Source organism: Mixophyes fleayi, chromosome 5, assembly GCF_038048845.1.
Source record: "Mixophyes fleayi isolate aMixFle1 chromosome 5, aMixFle1.hap1, whole genome shotgun sequence".
NCBI classification, from domain to species: domain Eukaryota; kingdom Metazoa; phylum Chordata; class Amphibia; order Anura; family Limnodynastidae; genus Mixophyes; species Mixophyes fleayi.
The window spans coordinates 115,334,729-115,352,630 of NC_134406.1; the positions used below are offsets into that span (position 1 = coordinate 115,334,729).

Below are 17,902 nucleotides of genomic sequence, written 5' to 3' on the forward strand. Positions count from 1 at the left end.
TTTCACTGATGAGCATGTGCAGAAGGCAACAGTTCCATGTAGTTCCGTCTGCTTTTCAGACGGTGTACACTTGCGACAGCTTGCGTCTCAGTACCAGGGAAAGGGCAAGACACGGAATTATGTAGGCGTGATCATGAATAATTTAGATACTATGGACGTCTACCTGCAAAAACTACCCTAGTCTGATCAAGACACAGGCGGAACACACGTCAAAAAAGACAGAAAAATTACGGCAGGAATTAGGTGGCACAAGTAGTTAGCTAGCTGTGGGAACTGGTAGTAGCTTGGTAGGATATTGCGAGTGGGACGCAACTGGGGTTGCATGCCACTCGTAATACCCTACCAAGCTGCGACACTCTCCCACTCCTGCTCTTTCATGTGCGTCTTAGACACACATTGCGTCCGACTCTAAATGAGGCCCTCAGTGCCTAATCCACATATCAAGTTGAAATTTTTCTCCTTTGTCAATCACAATATAGGGATTCCAGAAAAAAAAGTTTTATCAATTTTACCTGACTTCGAGAGTCATTAAAAAAACATTTAGTTCAAAAACCTGAGGCAGAAAAGTTAACATGTCCGTTTTTTTTTTGTTTTTTTTAAATCAAAACAAAAACATGATCCTTAAAGCATACTTTAAGAGGCTATGAAAGAAAAATAATGGGATTTTGATTGCCTGTATGAGTTTTAAATGTTTAATTTAAATTTTCTCTTTAAAAAGGAAAAGTAGTTATAATTTTGCACACCAGGTGTTTCCCTTTTGGAATTTTAAACACCCCCATTAAATTCCTCATAAAAATTGCTCCTATAATGCCCATTTGACTCTTGATTGCTTTTCTGTAATTTCTGAAACAATAGTAGCTGTCAGCATTCTCAAAAGGTGATGTCACTCAAGGCAGGTTGGGGCATATTGCAACCTGCAGTAACAGGTTCATTCTTGCTGAGCCTGCGCTGTGGTAAATAAGTCCTGTATCTTTTTTAGAGTGAAGGAGTTCTGTATCAGACTATACCGTTTATGCTAGAATGTTTTTATTTTTCCTATTTTTCCCCGTAGTTATTTTGTTTAATTCTAATGTTGTAAAATTACTTTTTTTTTTTTTTAAAGAAATTTCTGTGTGCCAGAAATGTCTGAAACTGAACAGCCTGATAAGCAGATATCTTATTATACATAATCTGGCATAGTTCATACTAAACTAAGAAGCTTTCAAGAAATAATTTTTATTTCACAAGCCAACAAATAATATAATTTTGCTAAATGTATTCATGAATGATCCTTAGCGTTGAATTTCCATTACAAAAATGATTCTTAATGGGTAATGAAACCGATAAATTGCAGCTTGTACTATTAGCAGTATTACCAGCATTAATTATTTAGGCTAATATAAAAGGTATATTTCATACTAGTTCAAGTTTGAAATATATTAGCTTAATTCATAATTGTTTATTGGAGTTGACTGATGTCTAACTGAATTTTAGACTGTACTGCCATTGTACATAATTAAATTCCCTTTCAGAGAAGTAATACATCCTTTGTGATAGGGCTGACAGAGAAAATGATATTGCATACAGGAACGTAAAAAATGTCTTCTTTATTCTGTAGAGGCCAGTGAAATGATCAAGCAGGGCCATAGGGGTGCAGAAACTTCACTATAACATCACATTCCTCCTCATCTTTTTATAGTACATGTGACATGATGGACTGCCTATGCCACCCTATCTGTTGTTGCTGGGAACCGGCTGGGCTTACTTTGCCACTGATCCCTTTCTTTAGCCCAATTGTGCCCTCGCCGTAGTAGTAGGGGCTTACAATGCTACCACCACTGGACTCCTTAACAGCATCCTGAACCGCGTTTCTTTTGGGTAACTGTCGCTGCTAGTGTACCCCCTTGCTGGTGCACCTGAGCTGGTACCCCTGACCTCTTCCTATAAATCAGCTTTGCTGTGGATGGATCCCCCTGGCCTATCACACTGGCCAGAGCTGCTGGGTAGCGGAGAGAGCGGTGGTTCTGGAAAGCAGGGTCCAAACCTCAGAACTGCCGGAAACAGATTAGACCCTAATCTAATCTGTAGGTCACAGGAATTTACAGCAGGGAAGAGTTATCAAAGCAGGATCTTGAAGTTATGTTTATTAGCTCCAGTGTCCTGATAAGTACAGTTCACACAGGTTGAAAGTACCAGCAATCAGATAGTCAGATGGAACAATAATGATTGATTTCAGTACAAACCAGTGCTGTTTTATACAGTTTTGGACACAGCCTAGCCGGGGGAAGCCAGCTCCCTAAACTCTTTGCTGGCCACAAGAAGTGTGAGATATTTTTAGTATTTGGATGCAATATGTTTCCCCAAACATGGATTTAAATGCAATACAAAGTTAACAAAATGTACACTAATCTGCTATATCCCAAAACCTTCTGTGTGCAGAATCTGAGATGCAAGATACAAGCCATACAGAGAGGCAGCGTCCCCCCTTGCTGTGTATACAGCGCGAACAGACGTGTTGGCCACTGAGATGAGAATGTCTAACATGAGGGACTTTCTTTGGAAACGTTATACAAATCCAATCATGTCATCCTGTCTCAGAAGTTACAAATCAACACCTCAGAAATTAATGCATTTCTTATACAAAGTGCCACACGATGTAATAAAATCAGTACAGTTGCAATTATATAAATAAGTGCCCTGTGCTGTTTTCTTTAAATAAATTTATACAATTGGTTATTTATAAATGACCCAGCCACAGTACCAATTAAAAAAACAAACAATAACTATCATAAACATATGCTATGTATGAATTTGTACTGATTTGTGATATATTGACTAGTGATGGATTCTTCTTATCTGAGAAATGGGAAAAGGAACTAAAGTTTTTATTTGAACTGGGTTGCTTTGTCCCTATTGAATTGTTGGATACAAGGGTGAAGTGATGTTTTTGTCTTGAAAAAGCGGTCTTGTAGCTGCTTGCATGTTTCAGAAAGTGTTTCTTTTGATATTAGCCTTAACATTATATTTGCAACTCTTGCTGAGCCGATCACATCATCTGTTATTCTCTGTAGGCTTTCTGGCAACCAGATGCTTAATTGTTCCATCAATGCCACAAGGAGATTTACAGTGACTGTTTGCTAAAAAGTGCCCATAATGCTTTCAAAGCGAAATCGTGATCATGGCAGCATAAGTTGAGAAACTTTTTGCAATTCTTATACTGCCCAGCACACCTATCACTTAAGTAACACACATTTTTGACAGCAGGAATGTTTTTCTTGATGTAATGAATAACTAATGTCTGTGTTTCGTACACAAATGGTAAATTATGTACCAAATCATCAGACAAGACACACAAACTTGTGATGAACCAGTCATCAGACTGGCGAACATGAGCGTAGATTACAGCTGTTTGCAATGTACAATCATTGTTCGTCCATTGATACTGTCACGAGCCGCGGAGGCTCTGGGCACCGCCGTGACCCGCTCCCCTCTGTCTCCCAGCGTCCCGGTCGTCATGACGACGGCAGAGACGTCACTTCCGGCCTACCCCGGCCGTTGCCAGGGCAACGGTCGGAACGCTGGTAAGCTGCAGCGCCGCGTCCCTGCATTCAGGGGCAGCCGCGCGCACTAATCAAACTTTGGCTAAGTACAGGACCTGCCCTCCCAGTCTCCCTTATTGGCCAGTTTGCATTTATAAGGCAGGGAGGGGTAATCCTCCCCTGCCGGTTATAGTCCCTGCTACTTGCATACTTCCTGCTGTGCTACTGTGTTGCTGCATGATTTACCCTCTCTTCTGTTGACGACCTTTGCCTTGGATACTGACTCTGATCGCCTGTGACCTCGACCCCTTGCTTGTGTTGGATGCTGCTGATTTTCTTGTTACCCTGAACACTTTGCCTGGACTGGGATACTTCTGTGCTGCCTGTGACCTTTTGACCTCTGGCCTGGACGCTGCTGTTGCTGGCCCACGACCCTTGCCTGGACTTCACTCTGCCTTCCTGGGTTCTCCCCAGCCGGTACACATCTCACGACCCTCTGTTTGTCTGCAGCCAAGTCTGTCCCCACCACTAGGGGCAACAGTGAACACCAGACTTTTGGAGCAGACTCCGGGTTTTGCTGTACTGGCTAGAGCGGTTCCTAACAGATACCCTTGAACTTCATCCTGAATCACGTAAGAATAGTTTTCACTAAAGTCCAAGAGAACAATAGCTGTGTCAAGTTCAAGGTTGGCCTTCATTTCTTTTAGAACTTTGATTGTGCCTTAGCAATAAAAGAATGAGGGACAAGTTTTTCTATTTTATCAAAGTTTCTAAATATTAATCAAATGTTGCAGTGATTCTCACCATCTCTGTTCTGATAGTAGATACCCACTGTCTGTAAGAAACGTAATCTTCATGGGTCACAGTCTTCAAATTTCTCAAGTAGAATGCTTTTTAATTTTTCCCTTGATGGACACTGAGAGCAGTGTCGTAGCATGCAGTCTCTGGTCTCTTTTGTACAGAATAAATAGGTAATTAGGTCCTGGTAGGTCTCCTCTATATGACAGGCATTAAGCAGAAGACTTACATTCTAATGAATTGTACAAACACATACAGAATATGTTCCAAAGGACCCTGCCAACACGCACCATTTTGGACGCAGCATACAGAATTTCGAGAAGCCTATTTTACTGCTAGGATATTCTAATTTGAATGCTGTCAGCTACTATTGTTTCAGAAAAGAAATCAAGTGGGGAAGTGGGCCTTATAGGTGTATTTTTTATGAGGAATTTAATGTTTGTGTTTAAAATTCCAAATGGGAAACAACCGATGTGCAAAATTATAACTGAATTACTTTTTGTTTTTAAAGAGAAATTTTTAATTAAATGTTAAAAACTCAGAGCCAATCAAAATCCCATTATTTTTCTTTCATCGCATTTGTAAAGTATGCTTTATGATTTTTTTTTTTTTTTAAAAAACGGTCATGTTAGCTCTTCTGGTTGATAATGCAAATTGAACACAAATATTTTCTATAAAAAAAAAAAATCTTAGTTTTTGAACTAAATGGTTTTTTAATGACTCTGAGTCGGGCAAGATTAATAAAACCTTTTTTCTGGAATCCCCATATTGTGATTGACAGAGGATAAAAATTTCAAAGTGATATGTGGATTAGGCAATGAGATGTGATTATTTTTTGTTTTTTTTATCAGACATAGAACACTAAAATGGAGAATCGGGAGTGGAATTTCTGAGCAATGTTACATAACTTTGACCCCCTATAATTCAGAAACTATGATGCCTAGAGATGAAAAAAATTACATGGGTTAGTAGATATGTGGTAGTATCAGGTGTACCAAGTTTCATGAAAATCTGAGTCCGTGGGTGTCCTAATGAAATTTCATTGGGTGATTTGATATGGAATGACCCAAACTATTCTTTTTTGCTCTCCCTTGATGACATGTTGAATTTTAAAGGGAAATGTGCAGTAATTGTTACACTTCAAGAGCTTATTCTTTTTAATGTGGTAGGCAGAAGAGTGTGTTCCCCCTTCACTTAATCCTGTCAACACAGTAGCGAATGATTGCATTGTATTGCTATTGAATCTGACCAATGTGTTATCTGTGTGGAATTTGTAAGGTTTATTGTTTTTTGATTAAATTGTTATTGTTTGTGCATATGGAAATTAGATTGTGAGCTCCACTGGCCTGGAAGTTATCATAATAGATTAACATTGTCTGTACAGTGAATAAATACGCATTTTATTTTTTATTAAAGAGGCGCAATACTAATAATGAACTGTATACTTCTGTCTTATTAAGTGCTTAAAGCCCTTCATATATTTCTAGCTAACTAGCTTCCAACACCCATGTACCCTTTTAGTGAGCCACCATCTCAACCCTTACTGTTACAGAAATGCAGTTTCAAGTGATTTTATTTCCTAGTGACGGCACTATCCTCTCCTTTTTGTCAGCATTGGCAGTGGTAATCTGGTAACCGTGGGGATCCTTAATGGAGGGTATATGAATGAAGATGTGCTTATCTAGCTAAGTTTGAGTAAATGTGTACAATCTCTTTAGAAACATGAGCAGCAGTTAGACACATCTATACATGGGTCTAACAAAATTATGAATTTTCCTCCTCAAACCAACTCAAAAACCCTCAAACTTATGAAGAACTGGGCCTATTTTACCTATGGTAACCCATCCTCTTGTGACTTTACCTTCTACTCTTGTCCACATAAATTTCACTCGAGAAAAAAATAAATAATTGGAGTGTAATGGTACACTCATGATTTGACCACTGACTAGTCACATACACTTTTTTTGGTTTTCTCCAGGTCCTGAAAGGAAGAATCTCTTGGAGATTAAATTAAGCTGTCCTAAAAATTCCATAATTTCAGCAAGGCACTGATCACTCCCACAAACAAAACCCCTCATTACCAAAAACTTATTCCAGCTAGAGGTGAGCTCAATAAAGTTCTCTCTGAAAAAAAAGAAAAAAAATCTTTTCACTGTTTAAGCCAGAGAATCTGTGGAAAAGAGCATTAAAAAAAGATAAAATGCTGCCAAATAGATTAAAAGCCCAGAGAGCATTATGTAGTCAATCAAAAGCACAAAAGGCAAAACGCAATATGACACAGCCAAAATAAATGAATGCTTCCCACGAAACGCTATAACACATTTAAAGACCACCCAGTGAACCACCACTCCATACTTACAGCCAATGAATATCTCTTCTCCAGCAAAATGTCCAAGATTAACAATACTTTCTCTGACAGTTCGAACACTAATGACGAATTAAAGTCACAAAGCCCACAAATCATCTAAAACCAGGCAAAATTTGTCTACCAGCATCAAGTACCTCCCAGTCTCTTCATTCTAAATACCAATGTAAACAATTTTTCAAAACTATTAGCAACCAGATTAAGCCCTATATTTCCCTGATCAGGTGGATTTCGCCCATCCACAAAATGTGTGGAGTGTGCCTTGCATATTTTTTTTTATACTCGCTGTCCATAGTGTCGCCATCATAGAAGCATATTTTAGATATGGGATATTTTATCTAGTATCTTTTTATCGAGACCATTCTGACATTAAGTGCACAGTGGGAGGAGAAGCCCTGAAAGTCATTATAGGACTATATGTTGCAATATGATTATTGTCAAAATTGACTTTGCATGAATGTTTCAAAATAAGTTAGTACAATTTTGAGATACCCATTATATTATATTGGTCGGCAGATAACCTCTGCTGCCTTATGTATGCTTTCCTCTACCTATCATATTAACAGGCTTCTTGTGGTCCTAGTTGACTATGACTGAACACCTTAATTTGTCAAATTTGGCTACACATGTGTGGCTATATTGAAAATTAGCCCTGTGATTCATCAGCCTGTGTGTGGTGTGTGGCAAGAAAAAAGATATTGGGCCTGATTCATTTAGAAAAGTTAAGCATAAGTAAGTAAGGCAAAACCATGCTGCATTGGAGGGGAGGTAAATTAAAAATGTGATGTCAGATTTGGGGCAGGGCATGTCCTAGATCAACTTTAAATTTCAGTGTACAAATAAGCTATTAAGTATTTGTGTGCTACATGAACAAATAGACAGTATTTAACGTGCATGCAAAATAATAAACTAATTTGTGCCCCTTGCATTGCAACATGGTTTTATCCATAAAACTTCAGTAAGAAAACCTACTCATTTTTTTTACTTAACTTTCCTTAATTAATCAGGCCCATTGTGTGTCGTTCTGATGATTTTAAAGTGTTCCAATTATGCTGCTTCATTGGTATAAAGTAAATGAAATTCAACAGAATGCAAATTTTCTGCGAAAATAATTTTGAGCATAATGTTTCCCAAACCTAGTCTTCAGGGACCCCCAGCAATGTAGGTTTTCCAGGTGACAAGTAAAGTAAACACTACCACCTGTGGATCTGTTGCAATGTGTGTGGGTAATGAATACACCTGTGCTTCATAAAGGGGATTTGGTAAACCGTTGCTCCCTGTGGACTGGATTTGGGAAACACTAGTCTTTGCTATATTAATAAATGGAGATTATGTAAGTGCATTCAATGTTCTACTTTATTTTCCACAATGTAAGACAAATGAAATGAATAGTGCTAAAGCACTAATATTATTATTAATTTTTATTTATAAGGCGCCACAAGGCGTCCGCAGCGCCGTACAGGGACAGACAAATTACAATACAATGGGAGACAGCACAGTACAGTAAAGGGGAGAGAGGGAGAATAGGGGGACAGAGGCAGAAGATAAGGTAGGAAGTTAAGTGGGAGACAGAAAGGCTTTAAGAAAAAGGTGGGTTTTTAGCGCCCGTTTGAAACTGGACAGATTAGGGGAAGTTCTAATGAAGGGAGGGAGCTTGTTCCAGTGGAGGGGGGCAGCGCGGGCCTATAGTCTAGTATAGTAATTTTGTAATATAATATAGTATAGTATATTGTCTCTATAGTAGAAAATATATAAAGCATAATGACATACTGTATATAAAAATGAGACTGTGATTTGCAGAGTTTTAAACGTAATGCTTTTTTTATTTTCTTTACAGGGATTTCCACAAAATAAAAATATAATTAACCAAATTTCTAATTATTAACATATTTTTTTTTTATATTAAGTTTTGTGCTGTAGTCTCGTGGTGTATGTATTTTATGGCATGTAGGTTTGTTCCATACAAGGTTTATTTTCTATAACTACATTTTTATTACTTACCCAGTCTTTCTCCACTATACTTCTTGAATTTCCCTCTTCAAAAAACTGTTTAGAAGTGCTCAGCACACAAACTGTAAAAGCCTTTTCAATAATCTTATCTGGATACATCATATTATTACTGAGCAGCAATAGTTTTTCTCTTGCATCCTATATGGGGAACACTGCTACCATGTGTTGTGAGAGTGGAGGTGGAGATGGCACTTAACAGGTTAACTTTGTATCAAAGCTGACAAACCCCTCCCCTCTGCAACCCCCTGTAGCCTCTTCAGTTTTAGTTAAGTGCCCAAGGGGGTTGGGCTTACTGGAAGGAATTGGAATTTCTTTTTCTACTAAATTTTAACTTTTTGCAGCAGTGTGTTCTGTTAATTATACAGAGCACACTTACTCAGACAGTGAGAGCCGGTTGGCTCTCACTAACATTGGAAATTTTTTATTTTAATTTTTTTTCTTGTATTCTTTTAAAAACTACTCAGTGCTGACAAGCCGCTGCCATGCTGATTCAAGACCGATATACCGGCGCTGCCAAAAACGGCAAAGATGCCGGTAATTAGAAGGACGGGGCCATCATATTGGAATATACCAAGTCCCCTCCTCAGCAAAGGAAGGGGGGCACTTGTTTCACCAGGAAAACGGCCACCAGGAATCTGCTATTAGCGACTGCTGCATAATATAGATGTAGCAGATCGCCTTATGAACAGCAGAAAACTCGAGGAGGAGCAGGAAAACTCTGCAGTCAGATGGTACTGAGAACAGAGTGGGGCTCCATCTGTCCTCACCTCACTAGACCCTCCTACAGGAGAACGGCTTGGTCGGCTTCCCTAGTTAGGGGACTTGATAGCTTAAACTGGTTCTTGGATGTACCAAGACCCTTACCCAAAAATAAGTGACTCCGATCCGCTAACCCCCTTTGGACCCTCTCTGATTTAGAGGAATCGTCAGAAGAGGAGAGTGAACTGATAGAAGATTCTGATTCTACACAGGTCATAGACCCAGAAGAGTCTTCCAGATATCAAGGTATTGACGACCTTGTGGTAGCAGTTCATCAGACATTGGGTTTTCTGGATCTAGAAGAGACTATAACATCAGATCAGAGTCTCTTCAAAAAAGCTAGGAAACATGCAATTTTCTTTCCTCCATTAGTAGAATTGAAGGAAATAGCGGAAGCTTCCTGGAAACAACCAGATAAGAAATGTACTGTTCCGCAAATGTACCTGCATTTATATCCATTACAGGAGGAGGACCTCAACCGTTGGGAATAGATTTCAAGGGTTGATTCACCGGTGGTCCACTTAGCACAACACATCACACTTCTCACCCCAGGGACAGCCACCCTGCAGGATAATACGGACTACAAAATAGAGGGATTTTTAAAGTCAATGTACACCGTGGCAGGTACATCATTCAGACCTTTGTTTTCATTGGCATGGGTTGCCAGGGCTATGGAAACATGGGCTGACCAATTAGCAGCGTTTCTGCAAAATTCGAAATTGTTCCTTTTTGCCCTGCATCTCAAGGAGGCTTCCGGGTACTTAAACGAGGACGCCCAGAATGCAGCCTCCATTTCTTCCATCTATGTCTGCAACTGCATTAGCGGCCAGGAAAACCTTATGGCTCATGTCCTGGGATGCAGACACGGAATCAAAAAGTCATTAGAATCACTCCCTTATTCAGGGGGGATGTTATTTGGCCCTAAACTGGAAAACATGATTTGCCAGGCCACAGGAGGCAAAAGCAGCTTCCGCCCAATAAATGCCCCAAAACCTATGTCACAAAGTTCATTTAGATAGTCCTTTTGTGGAGGCTCCACTTGCCTGGGCCAAACACATAGACCGAGAACTTCGGCCTGTAGAGGACAATCGTATAGAGGTAGGTCTTGATCTTCCATGAAACGTCCATCTCCCAAGCTTTCAGTCAGATTGACGGTCTCCCTCCCCTTCTCGCGGCTGCGGGAGTGGGTGGACGTCTGCTACTGTTCAGAGACCAGTGGGCCGCATCCTCAGAAGATCGTTTGATTCTGGGGATCATGACGAGAGGATACATGATATCGGGTCCGGCACCTCGTTGGTTCTTTGCAAGCAGCTTACCCCACGACTCTCGAAAGAAAGAGGTGATGCTTACATGTGTTGCCTCTCTCCTTTTCCGCTGGAGTCATCCGCCAGGTTCCGGAACACTTAAAAGCCAGGGATTCTACGCTATTCTTTTTGGTCCCAAAGCCAGACGGCTCGTTCCGACCTGTTCTTAATCTAAAGCAGTTAAACTGGCACCCACGGGTGCTCAGGGTTTGAATGGAATCCCTCAGGTCAATGGACTGGAACCAGATCAATTCACGGCGTCTATAGACATCAAAGATGCCTACCTTCACATACCTATCTGGAAGTCTCATCAGGCCCTTCTCAGATTTACAGTGGGAGCCTCTCACTACCAATTCAGAGCTCTCACATTTGGCCTTAAGACTGCACCAAGAGCGTTTACAAAAATAACGGCAGTAATGGCAGCCTGTCTTCATTCCAGCGGAGTACAAATAGTGCCCTATTTGGACCATCTGCTCCAAAAAGGCCTTCTCAGCTCTCCAGCTTCTGGTTCTCACTATCGGGACCCTGGAGACGCATAAATGGTTAATAAATCGAGAAAGGTCACCATTGGTTCCATGCCAGAAAATGACCTCTCTGGGACTAATCATGGACACAAACAAACAAGGGTTTCTTTCCGGAGGACAAATCTCAATCCCTGAGGAAGCTGACGGCTTGGTCCACTTGTGCATGCGTCTATTAGGAAAGATGGCATCGACTTTCAAGATCATTCCTTATGGATGGCTGCACTTGAGCTGCTTCCAATGGGACCTCTTGGGGAAGTGGTCAGGATCCCATCTAAGATTAGATGGACAACTGATACAATTGTCACCAGAGGCGAAGGCTTCCCACAGATGGTGGACGGTCCAGGACAATCTGACAGTGGGAAGGTCTTTTGCTCCATGGTCCTGGGTCTTAGTAACTAGAGACGGCAGCCTGACAGGATGGGGTGCTGTGGTACTTCAGTTACTCTGGACCGTTCGGGATGCTTCCCTCCCCATCAACATTCTGGAGCTAACGGCCATGCTAATGGCCTTAGAGAGTGCCCAGTCGATACTTCAAACACCCAGTCCATCTGCAGTCCGACATTGCAACGGCAGTGTCTTATGTCAACAGACGGGGGCACCAGGAGCATGGGAGCAATGATGGTGACTGCTCAGATCTTGACCTGGGCAGAGAACCACGTTCCCGCTATATCGGCAATTTTTATCCCAGGAATCCAAAACTGGGAAGCAGACAGTCTCTGGTCCTATGATGGGAGATCCCGGACTTGATGGCATCGCGTCACAACAGGAAGGTACCTCAGTTTTGCTCTCGAGCAAGAGACCCCTTGGCTGTGGTCATTGAAGTAATGGCGGTGCCATGGGACTTCAGGTTGGGATATCTGTTTCATCTCATTCTTATGACTCCCAGAGTTCTCCGAGTAAAGCAAGGGGGACTTCCAGTCATACTAGTAGCTCCCGCTTGGCCAAGGCCTGTTTGGTATGAAGAAATTATGGGGCTCGTGGCAGTTCCGGGTCTGAAATTACCTTCTTCAGTAAGGACCATTCACACATCGGGAATTGCCTCAGCTCAATTTAACGGCATGGCTGTTGAGGCCAGCCTGTGGAGGTCCAGAGGGTTTTCTCCACAAGTGTTGAACACCTTTCTTTGGACTAGAAAACCAGTTTTGGCTCGTATTTACCACTATATCTGGTGAACTTACATCAGATAGTGTGAGAGCTAACCATGCTACATGGCTGCCTTTCGTCTTCTGCGTTTTTTGGATTTTCTTTAGGATGACTTGGATGCGGGCCTTCGTCTAGGTTCACTGAAAGTACAGATATCGGCCCTTTTGGTATATTTTCACCTGTGCTTGGCAGACATTCCGGATGTCAGGACCTTCTTTCAAAGAGTTCTACATATCCAGCCTTCATATATTCCTCCAATGACCCCCTGAGATCGTAACCTGGTGCTTAATTTGCTTCAGGGGCCTTCTTTTGAACTATTGTGTACTGCAGAAATAAGGTTCTTGACTATGAAAGTGGTATTTCTACTAGCCTTTGCATCGGCTCGTAGAATTTCCGAATTGGGTGCTCTCTCATGTTGTGAACCATATCTTATCTTTCACGATGATGGGGCGGTTCTTAAAACAGTTCCTGCTTTCCTACCAAAGGTGGTGTCCAGCTTTCATGTGAACCAAGAAATAGTGGTTCCTGAATTTAAGGGTGGCCCACAGTCTTTAGGGAAAGGTTCCATGGAGTTTCTGGATGTGGTCAGGGCACTAAGAATTTATGTCAGGGGGACATCAAAGATTCGCTGCATGTATTCTTTGTTTCGTTTGACTCCTCTAAACGAGGATGGCCGGCCTCTAAGCAGTTGATTTCTAGGTGGCTTACTACTACTATTAAGCAGGCTTATGTCAGTGCTAACAGACCTGTGCCAGATCGTATTGTAGCACACTCTACCCGTTCAGTTGGCGCGTCCTGGGCTGCACGAAATGGGGCCTCAGCTGACCAAATGTGCAGAGCAGCCACTTGGTCCTCGGTCTATGCTTTTACCACTTTCATCAATTCAATGTATTTGTGTCAGCAGACGCTGCTTTTGAACAGTAGTGCTCTACGTGCCGGGCTGTCAAAGCGGTCCCTCCTTTAAGGGGGCTGCTTTAGAACATCCCCATGGTAGCAGTGTCCCCCAGATAAAAAGAGAACCTTTTATAGTTATGATAAATCCATTTCTCTGATTCCATTTGGGGGACACTGCGTTCCCTCCCTTAACTTTTCGGCCGTGTGGTCTCTGGTTGGTTCCCCTTACTTGGGGCTTTATACTTGGACTAAAGAGGCTACAGGGGGTTGCAGAGTGGAGGTGTTTGTCAGCTTTGATACATTAACAAAGTTAACCTGTTAAGTGCCATCTCCACCTCCACTCTCACAACACATGGTAGCAGTGTCCCCCAGATGGAATCACAGAAGCGGATTTATCGTAAGTATAAAAATCCTCCTTTTTTTTTGTTGTTGTGTTCCAGAATAAAAGATCCAATAGATGGCATAAATATATATTGGAATATATCTACATTGTATCATTGTACATCTGTATTTTTTTTTTTGTTAAAACTCGAACAGCTAATTGGGACTGAAGATGTAATCACTTGTTTTATGTGCCTTTAAAAAGTTTACAATGTAAGCAATAACTTTCAATGACATGACTACCGTGTTTCTATTTTCTCTCTTTAGTTGTGAAAATAAGGATGGACAATTTCTCATCAGGTCAAGTTGAGCTTGAAAATCAACTATTTTTTTGCCATGTAAGTATTAATAATTATTTTATTCAGAAATCTAAATATTTATACATACTGTTTGTTTCTTTTTTAAAACACAAGGAAATTTATCAGGTAAATTATTGCTAAGTAGGATTGCAAGAAAAGAAAGAAGCTGTCTAAGGGTTGATATGTCGCCTAAACTCACAAAAAAAAAATCCCCTGGCGCTACGAAGTGAACAATATAAATAGATACTAAATGTGACAAATAATGTCACAAATAACTGCAAAATGAAATAATTGAGAAATGCTAATTGCATTTTCTTTTGAATAATTATAACCACTACATGCATTTATATAATCCTAGAACACTAATTATGATAATAAAGATATATACATTTTAAATAATATAGAGCATACTTGCCAACTCTCCCAGATAGTCCGGGAGACTCCCGAAATCCGGGTCGGTCTCCCGGACTCCCGGGAGAGCTGGCATTTCCCCCGCATCTCTCAATCCCCTTGGCAAAATAACGCGATTCTCAGTGAACCGCATCATTTTGGCCCCGCCCCCGCGACAAAACGGTATTTCACACATGGAGTGGGGCCAAAATGATGCGATTCAAGGCGCCCCGCCCCCTCCCACCCTCTAGTCACGCCCCTCTCCCGGACGTCGCCTACTGAAAGTAGGCAAGTATGATATAGAGTGAGGTAGATATCAGTTTTGTAGGTGTGATAGTTAATGCAACTTAAAGGCGAACTGTACATTCAGTCTAAAAGAAAATGTGATGTGCTGTATTGTATACATCAAATCCCATAAGTATATAAAAATACTTCCTTCACAAATAGAAACCATTTATAAACGCCTTTAAAGACAATCTGAAACAAGATATAGAATAGACATAGATCATTCAGAAGATCAATAAAGAAAAGCGCAGTCTGTGTTAAAGTAATCAACTAAAAGTTCCATAAGTCATTTATCTATAAACATTTTTAACTTAAATAGTAGTTTCTATAAATGGGCATCATGGTTCAGATACTTTGCAGTCTCAGAGCAGTTGTACACTGTAGTAGATTCAAACAAATCTCCATCTTGGCAAAACATTGATCAATCAGTGGAGGGAAACTCTATAATGACCATATATTCGTGATCATAAAATCTGGGTTATCATGCTCACAGTGAGACAAAAATGAACTGGTTTGGAGACTCCTTACCAGCACATTCTGTGGAGTCTGTAAACATTACCTGATGTCCTCACAGAATGGTGGTGAGTAGCTAAGGCTTCTTACAGCAGATTGGAAAATAGGGCAAAATAATGTTCAGATGGATTATCAGCATTCAGCTTTTCACTGGATTAATGGATGTAAATGTTTTCAGTAGAGGCTTTGTAACATATCCATGAACAAACTACAGCATGTTTGCTCAGTAGTGGCTGCACCTCCACGTGTAAAATATGGTTGTCAAAATAGGGTATAAAAAGCCTATAGAAGTGTTAAAGAAAAATATCTGAAATATGTTTCCATAAAGGTGCAAAAGGTCCAAAATAGTGATCATTAATTTATGCTGTGTATCTAGTGAGACATTCTCCATTACAGATTGAAGACCAGACAATAATTACATTAAAAAAGATAAAAACTTATTAGTAAATTATTAATTACAAAGAGCATTACCTATTTTAATTTTCACCAGTGATTGCCAATATATATATATATATATATTATTATTATTATTATTATTATTATTATTATTATTATTATTATTATTATTACACACCCACATCTCTGTAAAAGAAGCAAGGCGCCTCATGGTGTAATATTATATAGGAATTATAGACAATATATTGCGGAAATATGCGTACCAGATGTAGACTTGTCTAGTGGTGAATCCTTGCGTCTGTCAGGATATCCCTCTAGACCTCACCATACATATAAAAATACAATGCAGAAAACCAGTAATAGTGTAGTATTGTGATACCTCCCCTGACACACCTCGTGATGTAGATATCAACCAAACAAAATAGAACAATCAACTAATCCTTCAATAATACATCAGTGAAGAGAAAGGTGAAGGATAGGAACAAAAAATAAAAAGATTAGAAGGTGAGGAAGCCAAAATTCTGTCTCCTAGTCACCCAAATAAAATTATACATGCCAGATTCAAGATCTAATTGGCTTATCTGTAGTAAACCCTGATCGTCATCCTCTGGGTAGGAATGTATGCAATCTTATCCTGTTGTGCTGAGTGCCGATGACTTCAGCCTGGGACTGAGTGGAAGATTGTATAGCACTATATATATCTATATTGTAAAACAAGCTCCAGTTGCATTTTGTGAGTGAGTAGTTACCAATTAATGATGGATCTCCCTGTAAATTGTATTGAATATTTGAATTAGTATGATCCGGGTAGATATTACAGTGGGGCTTTTTGAATAGATAAAGAAGTCTCTTTAGTTTACAATATTTCCCCCTCATGGTATACCAATGGACAAATGGGTACAGTATGCTTCTGTGCATAAATTCTTAGTTCAGGAGAAATTGTATTAGGACTGGGATTAGGGGTCTGGTGTAATTTTAAGGGGTGTGACACACACAATGCAAGACATGGCTTAGGGAAGGGTAAAAAAAATATTTTAAAACTTAGAAATTAGTGTTGACGTTTTAAATATGTTTTAAATTATTTATTTTTAACACTTTGTGAAGACCCTATAGTGAGGGATCTTGCCTGCACTTTAACACTATGAGACTGTGTTTATATCCAATAGCAGCTTTTCTATATGATCCTACATGATCCAGGTTAGTCTGCATCTCATAGTATCCAATCGGGACATCCCCAACCTTACACCTGCTTACTCGCCATTCCCCTGCTTCTGATTTTGGAAGTGCTTTGAACTTTTACATTCAGTGTACTGCATTCATTTTGAAAGCAGTGTGCCGGCAAGTGAAGGTGCAAGAATAAATATTGACTCTTGGCCTGTCGTAGACGTTGCTGTCATTATAGGCCAGCGTAAGTTTACGTTGAGAGAGTTCTAGATCCTCCAGCCAGCTTTACTGTTACTGTGGCTGGTTGTAAGACTTATAATGAGATAATACTTTGTCTGAATAAAGCGTTTGTTGTTTTGATAATAGAACCAAGTTCAAGATGGTAATCAGTGACTTATTCAATGGTAAACTCTGTTTACTTGCATCTAGTCTCATTCTTATACAGTATAGGAATGCATAAGTTCTTTCAGCAGCTGTATTGTTGCTCCTCAGCTTCCTGTGTTACACTAATAATACTAATAACCTCAGCATTGCTTTCTAGTCCTGTTCATGTTTTGCCGTAGTCTCAGCATTTACACTTTTATACCTCTGTTGTCTGCACATGGTCATTAAATAATTGTTTTGTGTTTTTTTTTTTTTTCTTTTTAAACACCACTAATAAATCTTAGCACATACAATTTAAAGAATAAAAGCACATTTATTACATAATTTTTAGGAATAAATCTCTGTCCTGCAGTGAATTTTGGAAATGACAGTTTGAGACACTTTGAAATAATCAGTGTATTAAGTACTTTGGTTTCATAATATCTATATCTATATCTATATATATATATATATATATATCTATCTATATATATATATATATATATATATATATATATAATGTGTGTATATATAATGTATGTACTGCTAATTCATTTTTGTTGTCTTTTGTAGCTTTGCAAAATTTCCTGTGTATCAGCACTCAATCTTCAAAGCCACTTTTTGGGTTTCAAACATAAGAAGGTAAGACATTTTGACAATTGATACATGCATCACTTCTATTGTAAACTGTATTTTTATGTGTAATAAATAAAAAAAATACACGTGTGTGTATATGTATGTGTGTGTGTATATATATATATATATATATATATATATATATATATATATATATTAT

General features: G+C 39.6%; 1 protein-coding gene and 1 long non-coding RNA gene across 8 annotated transcripts in view; one reads left to right on the forward strand and one right to left on the reverse strand.

Annotated features, from left to right (window-relative positions):
- LOC142158614 (uncharacterized) overlaps positions 1–17,902 on the reverse strand; it is a 183,368-nt gene that overhangs the window by 22,191 nt on the left and 143,275 nt on the right. The gene's annotated exons all lie outside the window — the stretch shown is intronic.
- The window catches only part of LOC142158612 (uncharacterized), a 220,247-nt gene that overhangs the window by 1,670 nt on the left and 200,675 nt on the right, over positions 1–17,902 (forward strand). For all 7 annotated transcript variants that reach the window (XM_075212730.1, XM_075212735.1, XM_075212734.1 and 4 more), the window contains exons 3-4: positions 13,964–14,034; positions 17,680–17,748. In XM_075212730.1, the coding sequence (XP_075068831.1) occupies positions 13,978–14,034; positions 17,680–17,748 (126 nt within the window). In that variant the 5' untranslated portion in view covers positions 13,964–13,977. The remainder of the gene's footprint in view (positions 1–13,963; positions 14,035–17,679; positions 17,749–17,902) is intronic.